Source organism: Squalius cephalus (genome assembly GCF_949319135.1).
Source record: "Squalius cephalus genome assembly, chromosome: 12".
Classification (NCBI taxonomy): domain Eukaryota; kingdom Metazoa; phylum Chordata; class Actinopteri; order Cypriniformes; family Leuciscidae; genus Squalius; species Squalius cephalus.
In genome coordinates this window covers 39,184,517-39,204,516 of record NC_137133.1, presented here as the reverse complement: position 1 = coordinate 39,204,516, position 20,000 = coordinate 39,184,517, and the positions used below count along the sequence as shown (strand labels likewise).

General features: G+C 43.2%; 1 protein-coding gene across 1 annotated transcript in view; it reads left to right on the top strand.

The window, feature by feature from the left end:
* Positions 1-20,000, top strand: part of LOC307168203 (bromo adjacent homology domain-containing 1 protein) — a 27,786-nt gene that overhangs the window by 696 nt on the left and 7,090 nt on the right. The window contains exons 2-3 of the mRNA XM_079887886.1: positions 4,278-5,519; positions 17,593-18,128. Of these exons, the coding sequence (XP_079744012.1) occupies positions 4,298-5,519; positions 17,593-18,128 (1,758 nt within the window). The 5' untranslated portion in view covers positions 4,278-4,297. The remainder of the gene's footprint in view (positions 1-4,277; positions 5,520-17,592; positions 18,129-20,000) is intronic.

Below are 20,000 nucleotides of genomic sequence, written 5' to 3'. Positions count from 1 at the left end.
TTTCAGACAACAAAAGTGCCTTGATGTCAAACTTCAGAAGTAATCAATCATAACGGAATCTGGATTATGATCTGTGTGATGAACAGAGAGAGATTTAATCATCACGGATAATCCTCTCTGCCGAAGCTCTGAGCTCTTACTCACTCTAGTTACATTTATAAAATATTATTATTATTATTTTCAGCATCATTACTCCAGTCTTCAGTGTCACATGACCCTTCAGAAATCTGATGATCAAGAAACATTTATGATTATTATCAGTGATAAAACAGCTGTGCTGCTAAAATGATAAACTGCCGTTCTTAAGTCTGAAAAATAAATCAATACTTTTATTCATCAAGGACGCATTAAAGTGATCAAAAGTGACAGTAAAGACATTTATAAAGTTACAAAAGATTATATTTCAAATAAATGCTGTTCTTTTGAACTGAAAGAATCCTGAGAAATAAAATGTATCACAGTTTCCACAGAAATATGAAACTGTTTTCAACACTGATGATAATCATAAATGTTTCTTGATCATCAGATCCTCATATTAGAGTGATTTCTGAAGGATCATGTGACACTGAAGACTGGAGTAATGATGCTGAACATTCAGCTTTGATCACAGGAATAAATTACACTTTATTATATATTCACATAGACAACAGATGATTTACATTAGAATAATATTTCACTATTATAACTGTATTTTTTATCAAATAAACGCAGCTTTGATCACAGGAATAAATCAATCAATCAATTCCTTTTATTGTCATTGCATCTATTATACAATGAAATTAATTAGCAAACCTTACGGAGAACGTAGAACCTTCTTAACAGAACGGAGGCTCACTATTGGCCAGCATCACACACATGACCAGCGTCGGCCAATCGTGAGCCTGCGTTCTGACGTACAGCCCAGAAGCGCTGCGCTGGTACACTACTGAACTCACTCAGAGACACACAGAAGAAGATGAAGAGGGGAAGAAAGTCGTGATTTTTGTTTGTTTTGCGCACTAACAGTATTCTCGTCGCCTGATAAACGTAAAGTTGAGCCGCTGTAGACACTGGACTATTTTAAACATTGTCTTTACTAACTTTTCTGGGCCGGCAAGTTTCATTAACAGAGAAGCCTATGAGGAGTGAGACCGCTCTCAGATTTAATCAGCAACATCTTCATTAGTGTTGTGAAGACGAGCGAGTCTGGCGGGGTTGAACAACACGAGGGAGAGTCATTACTGACAGAGTTTCATTCTGGGTGAACTAACGCTTTAACTCCTGCTAACCCTGTACGGAGAGTTTAACCCGCTCCGTCATCCGGGGCTTCTGGAGCATCTGATGATGGTGACAACCCTGACATCATCAACACAGTGCTGTGACACACACACACACACACGGGATCAGTCCCGGCACGCGCCCTGGGTGAGCAAAGCCGTGAGGGTGTGTGTCGCTCTTAGAAGAAAGTTTGTGTTCGTCATCAACGAAGAAAGAAGGAAACCAAGCCGAGACCAGGAGCTCCTGCTATCCTGAAGCTGAAGCTGGGAGCGCTCGCTAGGTTTGTGGAGCGGGACGCGACGCGTTAGTGTACGACCGAGCGCTCGAGTGTGTTTCTCGACATCGAGAGCGCAGATCATTAGTAAACTAAAGACGGTGCGCAAACAATCCACCCAGAGCACGACCTCAGCGGACAGAGCCGTAGCGGGAGAGCAGACACGCCTTTCTGCAGCACATCCTGACGGGATCTGACGGGATCTTACGGAATCTGACGGGATCTTACGGGATCTGACGGAATCTTACGGGATCTTACGGAATCTGACGGGATCTGACGGGATCTTACGGAATCTGACGGGATCTTACGGGATCTGACGGGATCTGACGGGATCTTACGGAATCTGACGGGATCTTACGGGATCTGACGGGATCTTACGGAATCTGACGGGATCTGACGGGATCTGACGGGATCTGACGGGATCTTACGGAATCTGACGGGATCTGACGGGATCTTACGGAATCTTACGGGATCTGACGGGATCTTACGGAATCTGACGGGATCTTACGGGATCTTACGGGATCTTACGGAATCTGACAGGATCTTACGGAATCTGACGGGATCTTACGGAATCTGACGGGATCTTACGGGATCTGACGGGATCTGACGGGATCTGACGGGATCTTACGGAATCTGACGGGATCTTACGGGATCTGACGGGATCTTACGGGATCTGATGGGATCTTACGGGATCTTACGGAATCTGACGGGATCTTACGGAATCTGACGGGATCTTACGGGATCTGACGGGATCTTACGCAATCTGACGGGATCTTACGGAATCTGACGGGATCTGACGGGATTTTACGGAATCTGACGGGATCTTACGGGATCTGACGGGATCTGACGGGATCTTACGGGATCTGACGGGATCTTACGGGATCTGACGGGATCTGACGGGATCTTACGGGATGTGTGTGAACGCACTCACAGATTATGGACCAATGAACCAAAATTAAACAATCCCGGGACACATTATCCGTGTATTTTCCGGAATCTCTGTGTGAAAGGGGCTTGTTTATGTTTATTTAGCTTCTTTCCCAAGCTCAAGGACGCTTCACAATAACAGTAAAGAACAAACAATCAGTTCATGCATAAATGGACAAAAGGCATTTGCCCAGTCCAAGAAAGGAGTGATTACAGTTGCATATCAGATTAACAAACACTATATCAGAAACAAAAACAACACTATTCACAGACGGCAGAGAAGGCGGGCGGTGGAAGCAACGGTCTGATGCTGCGTAAGGAAACATTATGACTGTAATACAGAGTTATGGAGAATGTAAATAAAAACCCTTGATGTGTTCTCCCAGTCCTGAACCTCAAAAATGTCCCAGTTTGTCAGACGCTCCTTCAGGCCATACTTTAACAGGTGTAATAATGGGTTGAGTTTCGCTCCTGCGGGGGGGGGGGTGTAAGCTGGAATCAGGAGTACGGATAATAATATGGACCTGAACCCGTTCTTGATGTTGGAGTAAACTGTATCTGATGTGTTTGTCCTGCTTGTTGCACATCTAATCTCTTTCGGGAGAGCAGCCTTTAGGTCTGACTGATTAAAAGCACCAGCTATAATATGGACTGCTTACGGTTAATTGCTTTGTATTAAATGTATAGCACTAAGCGAGTAGCCTAGGGCTATGCTAGGATTAGCATCTGCTGGAATGTAAGCTGTAACTGTGGGAGATGAGAGAGAGATCGCTCTGCGTTTAACCGGCGGAGACTCCAGCTCTGGAGAGCAATGACTCCCCATCACTTGTGTACCGGTATGTGTGCACCAGTCGTTCTGGCCGTAAATGTGAAAAGTGAAAATGATTTCACTTTTCTAACTTTAGTTTGTGTGTAATGTTGCTGTTTGAGCATAAACAACATCTGAAATTTACACAAATTTACATAAACCCCGCCCTCAGAACACGATTTATAGATTATCAAGACAGAATATGCTAATCAGCTTCATAAATCCATCAACTAACCGTTCAGAAATGTCCTGTTGCTTCTACATGTTTCACTTCTTCTTGAGTCTCTCCATCATTGTCTGACTCCGGTTTGAACATAAAAGGCTAAAAGTTTTTAAAATGTTCAGTGTGTGTGTGTGAGGTAATACAGCTGCTAACACAAACACACACACACAAGCTCTTGAAGCTCCGCCCCCTGTGCCGGGAGCAGCAGCTCATTTGCATTTAAAGGGACAGGCACAAAAACGGTGCGTTTTTGCTCACCCTCAAAAAGTGACAATTTTAACATGCTATATAAAAATATCTGTGGGGTATTTAGAGCTAAAACTTCACACACACACTCTGGACATCAGAGACTTATTTTACATCTTGTGAAAAGGGCATTATACCACCCCTTTAACAATCAAACATGTAAATAAAAACAAACAGCACCAAAAGTGAGAGCGTGAAGCCGCTGTGTGTTATATATAAAAAATTACACTTTACTATATATTTCTCATAGAAAACAGCTGTTTTACATTCTAATAATATTTCACTGTTTTAATGTTTTTTTTTTTAAATAATTGCAGCCTTAATGAGCAAATTTCTTTGCAAAGCTTTAAGAATAATGTCTCTGTGACGAATCGCTTGTTTCTCTATTGTAAGTCGCTTTAGATGAAAGTGTAAGATAAATGCAGAAGTGCAAGTTTTGTTCACATCTTGTATGTGGTGTTTCTTCATGCTATAAAAGCAGATATTCCTCTCTTGTTTATCAATATTGTCATATTAATTTCAGATTCCTTTTGATCCCGTAGGTCTTCTCCGAAAGCATGTTATGACCCACGCTCGGAAAAAAGGCTCCCTCGGCCAGTGTCGTGGCGAGGGGCGGGACCACGTGGAGGGCGGGTCACATGGTGAAACTGTGGGCGGAGCCTGGCCTGCGCGATCAATGGCGAAGAAAGTCAAGGCCAGGAATCGCGAGCAGCATGAAAGTCAGAAACGTTCACTGAAAATGGATGAAACTAAGAAGCACGTGAGCAAGAGAGGAAAGGCTAAGACTGTGAGCGAGCGCAAGCGTAAGCTGTACCCGCTACGAGGAAGAGCCGCGGCTTCAGACGGCGAGGCGTTGAGCTGCCATGTTTTGCTCACGCGTTTGGACGGACAGGAGGAACTGATCCCAGAAGTGGATCCCAAAAAAGAGAAGTCATTGCAAGATAAACCTTCAGCTCCCGAGCCACGTAAACGCCGACTAGCGTCTCTAAACGCAGAGGCGGTTAACAGTCTGCTGCTCGAGAAAACCGACACCAAACTAGCGAAGAAACACGGCGATGGCGCCTCAACTACTAAGACCTGCTCGAAAAGAACCTCGAAGGCAGAGACGTGCCAAAAGAAGAGGAAGAAAGACGAGTCTGACGCGAGTCTCTACGCTCCGGCTCCCAGGCGGCTAGCCGGACTCAATGCCGCCGCACTAATGAAGCTAACTAGCTCAACTACTGGAAGGATCAAACCGGACCGCTGCAAATCCAAAGCACAGACGCCATCCAAGAAGACCAGCCGCGATCCCGACGGAGCTTGTGAAGTGTGTAAAAGCAGGAGCTACGAGTCAGAACTGAGTCACGCGGCGGCTAAACCGGGCTTCCAGTCGCAGAGCATTCTGGGATACCCGGTGACGGTGGTGAAGGAGGAGCCGGTGGAGGCGGAGCTAAGTGCGTTCTGCTGCTGTCCGCCGGACTGCCACCGGCTAGCGCTGTTCCTCGCGCAGGAGCCGGACGAGTCGCGGATCAAACACCTGGTTCCGGCGCATCCGGCGCTAACGCTCAGCGCGCATCCGTGTGTGTGCGCGGATCCATGCTACGCCGGGTACCTCGTGCACATCGCTCACCCCGGGCCGGGTTTGAGCGCACCGGCGCTGCTAGCCTCCTCGGGGATTGCTCATCCCTTCTGCGGGTCCGTCGGGTCGGGATGCTACCGCTGTGAAGTCGGACGATACGCCTTCGCTAGCCGGACCTGCTCCTTCCCCACCAGCTGCTCACACTGCAGACATCCCATCAAAACAGGTCAGAGATCATGATGACCATTGATGAATATCATCAATAATAGGGGTGTAATTGTCACGATTTGATACATATCACGACACTGCACTCACGATACGATACATATCACGACACTGCACTCACGATACGATACATATCACGACACTGAACTCACGATTTGATACATATCACGACACTGAACTCACGATACGATACATATCACGACACTGAACTCACGATTTGATACATATCACGATACTGAACTCACGATTTGATACATATTACGACACTGAACTCGCGATACGATACATATCACGACACTGCACTCACGATACGATACATATCACGACACTGAACTCGCGATACGATACATATCACGACACTGCACTCATGATACGATACATATCACGACACTGAACTCACGATTCGATACATATCACGACACTGAACTCACGATTCGATACATATCACGACACTGAACTCACGATACGATACATATCACGACACTGAACTCACGATTTGATACATATCACGACACTGAACTCACGATACGATACATATCACGACACTGAACTCACGATTCGATACATATCACGACACTGAACTCACGATTTGATACATATCACGACACTGAACTCACGATTTGATACATATCACGACACTGAACTCACGATTCGATACATATCACGACACTGAACTCACGATTCGATACATATCACGACACTGAACTCACGATTCGATACATATCACGACACTGAACTCACGATACGATACATATCACGACACTGAACTCACGATTTGATACATATCACGACACTGAACTCACGATACGATACATATCACGACACTGAACTCACGATTCGATACATATCACGACACTGAACTCACGATTTGATACATATCACGACACTGAACTCACGATTTGATACATATCACGACACTGAACTCACGATTCGATACATATCACGACACTGAACTCACGATTCGATACATATCACGACACTGAACTCACGATTCGATACATATCACGACACTGAACTCACGATACGATACATATCACGACACTGAACTCACGATTTGATACATATCACGACACTGAACTCACGATTCGATACATATCACGACACTGAACTCACGATTCGATACATATCACGACACTGAACTCACGATTTGATACATATCACGACACTGAACTCACGATACGATACATATCACGACACTGAACTCACGATACGATACATATCACGACACTGAACTCACGATACGATACATATCACGACACTGAACTCACGATACGATACATATCACGACACTGAACTCACGATACGTTACATATCACGACACTGAACTCACGATACGTTACATATCACGACACTGAACTCACGATTCGATACATATCACGACACTGAACTCACGATACGATACATATCACGACACTGAACTCACGATTCGATACATATCACGACACTGAACTCACGATTCGATACATATCACGACACTGAACTCACGATACGTTACATATCACGACACTGAACTCACGATACGTTACATATCACGACACTGAACTCACGATTCGATACATATCACGACACTGAACTCACGATTCGATACATATCACGACACTGAACTCACGATTCGATACATATCACGGCACTGAACTCACGATACGTTACATATCACGACACTGAACTCACGATACGTTACATATCACGACACTGAACTCACGATACGATACATATCACGACACTGAACTCACGATTCGATACATATCACGACACTGAACTCACGATTCGATACATATCACGGCACTGAACTCACGATACGTTACATATCACGACACTGAACTCACGATACGTTACATATCACGACACTGAACTCACGATACGTTACATATCACGACACTGAACTCACGATACGTTACATATCACGACACTGAACTCACGATACGTTACATATCACGACACTGAACTCACGATTCGATACATATCACGACACTGAACTCACGATACGTTACATATCACGACACTGAACTCACGATTCGATACATATCACGACACTGAACTCACGATACGTTGCATATCACGACACTGAACTCACGATTCGATACATATCACGACACTGAACTCACGATTCGATACATATCACGGCACTGAACTCACGATTCGATACATATCACGGCACTGAACTCACGATACGATACATATCACGACACTGAACTCACGATACGATACATATCACGACACTGAACTCACGATTCGATACATATCACGACACTGAACTCACGATTCGATACATATCACGGCACTGAACTCACGATACGTTACATATCACGACACTGAACTCACGATACGATACATATCACGACACTGAACTCACGATTCGATACATATCACGACACTGAACTCACGATTCGATACATATCACGACACTGAACTCACGATACGTTACATATCACGACACTGAACTCACGATACGATACATATCACGACACTGAACTCACGATTCGATACATATCACGACACTGAACTCACGATTCGATACATATCACGACACTGAACTCACGATTCGATACATATCACGACACTGAACTCACGATACGATACATATCACGACACTGAACTCACGATTTGATACATATCACGACACTGAACTCACGATACGATACATATCACGACACTGAACTCACGATTCGATACATATCACGACACTGAACTCACGATTTGATACATATCACGACACTGAACTCACGATTTGATACATATCACGACACTGAACTCACGATTCGATACATATCACGACACTGAACTCACGATTCGATACATATCACGACACTGAACTCACGATTCGATACATATCACGACACTGAACTCACGATACGATACATATCACGACACTGAACTCACGATTTGATACATATCACGACACTGAACTCACGATTCGATACATATCACGACACTGAACTCACGATTCGATACATATCACGACACTGAACTCACGATTCGATACATATCACGACACTGAACTCACGATTTGATACATATCACGACACTGAACTCACGATACGATACATATCACGACACTGAACTCACGATACGATACATATCACGACACTGAACTCACGATTCGATACATATCACGACACTGAACTCACGATTCGATACATATCACGACACTGAACTCACGATTCGATACATATCACGACACTGAACTCACGATACGATACATATCACGACACTGAACTCATGATTCGATACATATCACGACACTGAACTCACGATTCGATACATATCACGACACTGAACTCACGATTCGATACATATCACGACACTGAACTCACGATACGTTACATATCACGACACTGAACTCACGATACGTTACATATCACGACACTGAACTCACGATTCGATACATATCACGACACTGAACTCACGATTCGATACATATCACGACACTGAACTCACGATTCGATACATATCACGGCACTGAACTCACGATACGTTACATATCACGACACTGAACTCACGATACGTTACATATCACGACACTGAACTCACGATACGATACATATCACGACACTGAACTCACGATTCGATACATATCACGACACTGAACTCACGATTCGATACATATCACGGCACTGAACTCACGATACGTTACATATCACGACACTGAACTCACGATACGTTACATATCACGACACTGAACTCACGATACGTTACATATCACGACACTGAACTCACGATACGTTACATATCACGACACTGAACTCACGATACGTTACATATCACGACACTGAACTCACGATTCGATACATATCACGACACTGAACTCACGATACGTTGCATATCACGACACTGAACTCACGATTCGATACATATCACGACACTGAACTCACGATACGTTACATATCACGACACTGAACTCACGATTCGATACATATCACGACACTGAACTCACGATACGTTACATATCACGACACTGAACTCACGATACGATACATATCACGACACTGAACTCACGATACGTTACATATCACGACACTGAACTCACGATACGATACATATCACGACACTGAACTCACGATTCGATACATATCACGACACTGAACTCACGATACGATACATATCACGACACTGAACTCACGATACGTTACATATCACGACACTGAACTCACGATACGTTACATATCACGACACTGAACTCACGATACGATACATATCACGACACTGAACTCACGATACGATACATATCACGACACTGAACTCACGATTCGATACATATCACGACACTGAACTCACGATACGTTACATATCACGACACTGAACTCACGATACGATACATATCACGACACTGAACTCACGATACGTTACATATCACGACACTGAACTCACGATACGATACATATCACGACACTGAACTCACGATTCGATACATATCACGACACTGAACTCACGATTCGATACATATCACGACACTGAACTCACGATACGATACATATCACGACACTGAACTCACGATACGTTACATATCACGACACTGAACTCACGATTCGATACATATCACGACACTGAACTCACGATACGATACATATCACGACACTGAACTCACGATACGATACATATCACGACACTGAACTCACGATACGATACATATCACGACACTGAACTCACGATACGATACATATCACGACACTGAACTCACGATTCGATACATATCACGACACTGAACTCACGATACGATACATATCACGACACTGAACTCACGATACGATACATATCACGACACTGAACTCACGATACGATACATATCACGACACTGAACTCACGATACGATACATATCACGACACTGAACTCACGATTCGATACATATCACGACACTGAACTCACGATACGATACATATCACGACACTGAACTCACGATACGATACATATCACGACACTGAACTCACGATTCGATACATATCACGACACTGAACTCACGATACGTTACATATCACGACACTGAACTCACGATACGATACATATCACGACACTGAACTCACGATACGTTACATATCACGACACTGAACTCACGATACGATACATATCACGACACTGAACTCACGATTCGATACATATCACGACACTGAACTCACGATACGATACATATCACGACACTGAACTCACGATTCGATACATATCACGACACTGAACTCACGATACGATACATATCACGACACTGAACTCACGATTCGATACATATCACGACACTGAACTCACGATACGATACATATCACGACACTGAACTCACGATACGTTACATATCACGACACTGAACTCACGATACGATACATATCACGACACTGAACTCACGATAAGATACATATCACGACACTGAACTCACGATTCGATACATATCACGACACTGAACTCACGATACGTTACATATCACGACACCGAACTCACGATTCGATACATATCACGACACCGAACTCACGATTCGATACATATCACGACACCGAACTCACGATTCGATACATATCACGACACTGAACTCACGATACGATACATATCACGACACTGAACTCACGATACGATACATATCACGACACTGAACTCACGATACGATACATATCACGACACTGAACTCACGATTCGATACATATCACGTCACGATTCGATACATATCACGACACTGAACTCACGATTCGATACATATCACGACACTGAACTCACGATACGATACATATCACGACACTGAACTCACGATACGATACATATCACGACACTGAACTCACGATTCGATACATATCACTACACTGAACTCACGATTAGTTACATATCACTACACTGAACTCACGATTCGATACATATCACGATACTGAACTCACGATTCGATACATATCACGACACTGAACTCACAATATGATACATATCACGACACTGAACTCACGATACGATACATATCACGACACTGAACTCACGATTCGATACATATCACGACACTGAACTCACGATACGATACATATCACGACACTGAACTCACGATTCGATACATATCACGACACTGAACTCACGATACGTTACATATCACGACACCGAACTCACGATTCGATACATATCACGACACCGAACTCACGATTCGATACATATCACGACACCGAACTCACGATTCGATACATATCACGACACTGAACTCACGATTCGATACATATCACGACACTGAACTCACGATACGTTACATATCACGACACTGAACTCACGATACGATACATATCACGACACTGAACTCACGATACGATACATATCACGACACTGAACTCACGATACGATACATATCACGACACTGAACTCACGATTCGATACATATCACGACACTGAACTCACGATTCGATACATATCACGACACTGAACTCACGATTCGATACATATCACGACACTGAACTCACGATACGTTACATATCACGACACTGAACTCACGATACGATACATATCACGACACTGAACTCACGATTCGATACATATCACGACACTGAACTCACGATACGATACATATCACGACACTGAACTCACGATACGATACATATCACGACACTGAACTCACGATTCGATACATATCACGACACTGAACTCACGATACGATACATATCACGACACTGAACTCACGATTCGATACATATCACGTCACGATTCGATACATATCACGACACTGAACTCACGATTCGATACATATCACGACACTGAACTCACGATACGATACATATCACGACACTGAACTCGCGATACGATACATATCACGACACTGCACTCATGATACGATACATATCACGACACTGAACTCACGATTCGATACATATCACGACACTGAACTCACGATTCGATACATATCACGACACTGAACTCACGATTCGATACATATCACGACACTGAACTCACGATACGTTACATATCACGACACTGAACTCACGATTCGATACATATCACGACACTGAACTCACGATTCGATACATATCACGATACTCCAAGACATATTATATATGGTTAACAAATAATATACTGTTGATTAAATGCTAGATTTGGTATTACATTGTTGTGGTTGTAAATGAATAGGCTTGGACTAGGTGCTGGAAACCCAAAGCACAGGACAATAGTGACACCAGAATAACAATATTCATGATTCTGAAGCTGAAAACAGAATTATTTCATATGAATCTGTTTGCACTCTTTCACTGACTAGATATATTTAAAATAATGTAAGCCACTTTTTACTGGTAACATAGGCATTATCAGGACCCACAAATACCCTCCCATTGCATTATTATACATTATATTCAACATTATAGTAGTTTAATGTAGTACTGACACTAAAACTCAATATATATTGTCACTATCCGCGATACACATTTTTGCATTTTTGTTTTGCGATATATTGTGACACCCCTACCTTATACCCGACCACCCCTATATTATTATACTGCGCCAGAACTATATTGTGACACCCCTACCTTATACCCGACCACCCCTATATTATTATACTGCGCCAGAACTATATTGTGACACCCCTACCTTATACCCGACCACCCCTATATTATTATACTGCGCCAGAACTATATTGTGACACCCCTACCTTATACCCGACCACCCCTATATTATTATACTGCGCCAGAACTATATTGTGACACCCCTACCTTATACCCGACCACCCCTATATTATTATACTGCGCCAGAACTAAATTGTGACACCCCTACCTTATACCCGACCACCCCTATATTATTATACTGCGCCAGAACTATATTGTGACACCCCTACCTTATACCCGACCACCCCTATATTATTATACTGCGCCAGAACTATATTGTGACACCCCTACCTTATACCCGACCACCCCTATATTATTATACTGCGCCAGAACTATATTGTGACACCCCTACCTTATACCCGACCACCCCTATATTATTATACTGCGCCAGAACTATATTGTGACACCCCTACCTTATACCCGACCACCCCTATATTATTATACTGCGCCAGAACTAAATTGTGACACCCCTACCTTATACCCGACCACCCCTATATTATTATACTGCGCCAGAACTATATTGTGACACCCCTACCTTATACCCGACCACCCCTATATTATTATACTGCGCCAGAACTAAATTGTGACACCCCTACCTTATACCCGACCACCCCTATATTATTATACTGCGCCAGAACTATATTGTGACACCCCTACCTTATACCCGACCACCCCTATATTATTATACTGCGCCAGAACTAAATTGTGACACCCCTACCTTATACCCGACCACCCCTATATTATTATACTGCGCCAGAACTATATTGTGACACCCCTACCTTATACCCGACCACCCCTATATTATTATACTGCGCCAGAACTAAATTGTGACACCCCTACCTTATACCCGACCACCCCTATATTATTATACTGCGCCAGAACTAAATTGTGACACCCCTACCTTATACCCGACCACCCCTATATTATTATACTGCGCCAGAACTATATTGTGACACCCCTACCTTATACCCGACCACCCCTATATTATTATACTGCGCCAGAACTATATTGTGACACCCCTACCTTATACCCGACCACCCCTATATTATTATACTGCGCCAGAACTAAATTGTGACACCCCTACCTTATACCCGACCACCCCTATATTATTATACTGCGCCAGAACTAAATTGTGACACCCCTACCTTATACCCGACCACCCCTATATTATTATACTGCGCCAGAACTAAATTGTGACACCCCTACCTTATACCCGACCACCCCTATATTATTATACTGCGCCAGAACTAAATTGTGACACCCCTACCTTATACCCGACCACCCCTATATTATTATACTGCGCCAGAACTAAATTGTGACACCCCTACCTTATACCCGACCACCCCTATATTATTATACTGCGCCAGAACTAAATTGTGACACCCCTACCTTATACCCGACCACCCCTATATTATTATACTGCGCCAGAACTAAATTGTGACACCCCTACCTTATACCCGACCACCCCTATATTATTATACTGCGCCAGAACTAAATTGTGACACCCCTACCTTATACCCGACCACCCCTATATTATTATACTGCGCCAGAACTAAATTGTGACACCCCTACCTTATACCCGACCACCCCTATATTATTATACTGCGCCAGAACTAAATTGTGACACCCCTACCTTATACCCGACCACCCCTATATTATTATACTGCGCCAGAACTAAATTGTGACACCCCTACCTTATACCCGACCACCCCTATATTATTATACTGCGCCAGAACTAAATTGTGACACCCCTACCTTATACCCGACCACCCCTATATTATTATACTGCGCCAGAACTATATTGTGACACCCCTACCTTATACCCGACCACCCCTATATTATTATACTGCGCCAGAACTATATTGTGACACCCCTACCTTATACCCGACCACCCCTATATTATTATACTGCGCCAGAACTAAATTGTGACACCCCTACCTTATACCCGACCACCCCTATATTATTATACTGCGCCAGAACTAAATTGTGACACCCCTACCTTATACCCGACCACCCCTATATTATTATACTGCGCCAGAACTAAATTGTGACACCCCTACCTTATACCCGACCACCCCTATATTATTATACTGCGCCAGAACTAAATTGTGACACCCCTACCTTATACCCGACCACCCCTATATTATTATACTGCGCCAGAACTAAATTGTGACACCCCTACCTTATACCCGACCACCCCTATATTATTATACTGCGCCAGAACTAAATTGTGACACCCCTACCTTATACCCGACCACCCCTATATTATTATACTGCGCCAGAACTAAATTGTGACACCCCTACCTTATACCCGACCACCCCTATATTATTATACTGCGCCAGAACTAAATTGTGACACCCCTACCTTATACCCGACCACCCCTATATTATTATACTGCGCCAGAACTATATTGTGACACCCCTACCTTATACCCGACCACCCCTATATTATTATACTGCGCCAGAACTAAATTGTGACACCCCTACCTTATACCCGACCACCCCTATATTATTATACTGCGCCAGAACTAAATTGTGACACCCCTACCTTATACCCGACCACCCCTATATTATTATACTGCGCCAGAACTAAATTGTGACACCCCTACCTTATACCCGACCACCCCTATATTATTATACTGCGCCAGAACTAAATTGTGACACCCCTACCTTATACCCGACCACCCCTATATTATTATACTGCGCCAGAACTAAATTGTGACACCCCTACCTTATACCCGACCACCCCTATATTATTATACTGCGCCAGAACTATATTGTGACACCCCTACCTTATACCCGACCACCCCTATATTATTATACTGCGCCAGAACTAAATTGTGACACCCCTACCTTATACCCGACCACCCCTATATTATTATACTGCGCCAGAACTAAATTGTGACACCCCTACCTTATACCCGACCACCCCTATATTATTATACTGCGCCAGAACTATATTGTGACACCCCTACCTTATACCCGACCACCCCTATATTATTATACTGCGCCAGAACTATATTGTGACACCCCTACCTTATACCCGACCACCCCTATATTATTATACTGCGCCAGAACTATATTGTGACACCCCTACCTTATACCCGACCACCCCTATATTATTATACTGCGCCAGAACTATATTGTGACACCCCTACCTTATACCCGACCACCCCTATATTATTATACTGCGCCAGAACTAAATTGTGACACCCCTACCTTATACCCGACCACCCCTATATTATTATACTGCGCCAGAACTAAATTGTGACACCCCTACCTTATACCCGACCACCCCTATATTATTATACTGCGCCAGAACTATATTGTGACACCCCTACCTTATACCCGACCACCCCTATATTATTATACTGCGCCAGAACTAAATTGTGACACCCCTACCTTATACCCGACCACCCCTATATTATTATACTGCGCCAGAACTATATTGTGACACCCCTACCTTATACCCGACCACCCCTATATTATTATACTGCGCCAGAACTATATTGTGACACCCCTACCTTATACCCGACCACCCCTATATTATTATACTGCGCCAGAACTATATTGTGACACCCCTACCTTATACCCGACCACCCCTATATTATTATACTGCGCCAGAACTATATTGTGACACCCCTACCTTATACCCGACCACCCCTATATTATTATACTGCGCCAGAACTATATTGTGACACCCCTACCTTATACCCGACCACCCCTATATTATTATACTGCGCCAGAACTATATTGTGACACCCCTACCTTATACCCGACCACCCCTATATTATTATACTGCGCCAGAACTATATTGTGACACCCCTACCTTATACCCGACCACCCCTATATTATTATACTGCGCCAGAACTATATTGTGACACCCCTACCTTATACCCGACCACCCCTATATTATTATACTGCGCCAGAACTATATTGTGACACCCCTACCTTATACCCGACCACCCCTATATTATTATACTGCGCCAGAACTATATTGTGACACCCCTACCTTATACCCGACCACCCCTATATTATTATACTGCGCCAGAACTATATTGTGACACCCCTACCTTATACCCGACCACCCCTATATTATTATACTGCGCCAGAACTATATTGTGACACCCCTACCTTATACCCGACCACCCCTATATTATTATACTGCGCCAGAACTAAATCTGACTGAAAGCTAATTTTTTGAGATATCAACCTCAAATTTGGAACACGACTTGTTTAGATTTATAGCTTTAATTTTTCTAGAAGTTTTATAGTTCAACATGTTTCCTAAAATATTGTTCATAAATCATAAACTTAAACTTTTTTTTTTGTTTCACTTTTAAAACGTTTTTTTACTTCAACAATAATCTGCCAATCTTCTTTAAAATGAGACCAAACTTAAGTCTGTGCTCCCAAGCTTCAAACTTTTATGACAGTTTTTTTTAATTGATGCACAAGGGTTAACTAGCCATACCTGTCTGTCATTGCTGTGCAGCGTCACACCTGTAGTAATCATGTGTTTCATTGTGCTGTTCCAGAAGGCTTCTCCTTGTCTCAAGATGAGCACAGCCGCTCGCTCCTGGTTCCTCCGACCCTGCCTCTCTCTGGATGTCCCAGCATGCCCCGAGTGAACCGGTCCCCCCCGCTCTCGGGATGTCCCAGCATGCCCCGGGTGAACCGGTCCCCCCCGCTCTCGGGATGTCCCAGCATGCCCCGAGTGAACCGGTCCCCCCCGCTCTCGGGATGTCCCAGCATGCCCCGGGTGAACCGGTCCCCCCCGCTCTCGGGATGTCCCAGCATGCCCCGGGTGAACCGGCCCCCCCCGCTGGACCCGCGGCTCCTGTCCTCGATGTCGGACCGCAGGCAGGCTGAAGTCAGGCTTAAAGTGGGCAAAAAATGCCCTCAAAACCCCAAGCCATCCAACGGCTCGCTCACGATGGGCCACACCAGGTTATCCAAGCAACCCACAGCTAGTTCAGCAAGTGCCAAACACCAGAGGAAAGTCAGCCGGCGCCAGGCTACGAACGGATGGCGTCCAGTCGGAGTCCCTACGGAGAAGGAGGTGTTTATTGCGGTGAGTGATGTTGGCGTGGTTGTTCGACTGCAGACCGATCGGCGTTTAGCCTCAAAATACCGCGAGAGCGATTAGAGAGCAGACGCTCCGGATGAATCACTCTCACAGTACTTTGATGTCAAACACTGATCGGTCTGCGCAGCGCCGCTTCAAGTCGAACACCTTTTATGAGTGAGTCATTGAATCATTCATTCAAGGTATTCGTTCAATAACGCTGATTGATCCAGTAATGAAACAAGTGAAGTCTTTATGAGTGAGTCATTGAATCATCCATTCAACAAATTCGTTCAAAAACTCTGATTCATTCAGTAATGAAGCAAGTGAAGTCTTTATGAGTGAGTCATTGAATCATCCATTCAACAAATTCGTTCAAAAACTCTGATTCATCCAGTAATGAAGCAAGTGAAGTCTTTATGAGTGAGTCATTGAATCATCCATTCAACAAATTTGTTCAAAAACTCTGATTCATCCAGTAATGAAGCAAGTGAAGTCTTTATGAGTGAGTCATTGAATCATCCATTCAACAAATTCGTTCAAAAACTCTGATTCATCCAGTAATGAAGCAAGTGAAGTCTGTATGAGTGAGTCATTGAATCATCCATTCAACAAATTCGTTCAAAAACTCTGATTCATCCAGTAATGAAACAAGTGAAGTCTTTATGAGTGAGTCATTGAATCATTCACTCAAGAGATTCGCTCAAAAACGCTGATTCATCCAGTAATGAAGCAAGTGAAGTCTTTATGAGTGAGTCATTGAATCATCCATTCAACAAATTCGTTCAAAAACTCTGATTCATCCAGTAATGAAGCAAGTGAAGTCTTTATGAGTGAGTCATTGAATCATCCATTCAACAAATTCGTTCAAAAACTCTGATTCATCCAGTAATGAAGCAAGTGAAGTCTTTATGAGTGAGTCATTGAATCATCCATTCAACAAATTCGTTCAAAAACTCTGATTCATTCAGTAATGAAGCAAGTGAAGTCTTTATGAGTGAGTCATTGAATCATCCATTCAACAAATTCGTTCAAAAACTCTGATTCATCCAGTAATGAAGCAAGTGAAGTCTTTATGAGTGAGTCATTGAATCATTCACTCAAGAGATTCACTCAAAAACTCTGATTCATCCAGTAATGAAGCAAGTGAAGTCTTTATGAGTGAGTCATTGAATCATCCATTCAACAAATTCGTTCAAAAACTCTGATTCATTCAGTAATGAAGCAAGTGAAGTCTTTATGAGTGAGTCATTGAATCATCCATTCAACATATTCGTTCAAAAACTCTGATTCATCCAGTAATGAAGCAAGTGAAGTCTTTGAGTGAGTCATTGAATCATCCATTCAACAAATTCGTTCAAAAACTCTGATTCATCCAGTAATGAAACAAGTGAAGTCTTTATGAGTGAGTCATTGAATCATCCATTCAACAAATTCGTTCAAAAACTCTGATTCATCCAGTAATGAAGCAAGTGAAGTCTTTATGAGTGAGTCATTGAATCATCCATTCAACAAATTCGTTCAAAAACTCTGATTCATCCAGTAATGAAGCAAGTGAAGTCTTTATGAGTGAGTCATTGAATCATCCATTCAACAAATTTGTTCAAAAACTCTGATTCATCCAGTAATGAAGCAAGTGAAGTCTTTATGAGTGAGTCATTGAATCATCCATTCAACAAATTCGTTCAAAAACTCTGATTCATCCAGTAATGAAGCAAGTGAAGTCTTTATGAGTGAGTCATTGAATCATTCACTCAAGAGATTCGCTCAAAAACGCTGATTCATCCAGTAATGAAGCAAGTGAAGTCTTTATGAGTGAGTCATTGAATCATCCATTCAACAAATTCGTTCAAAAACTCTGATTCATCCAGTAATGAA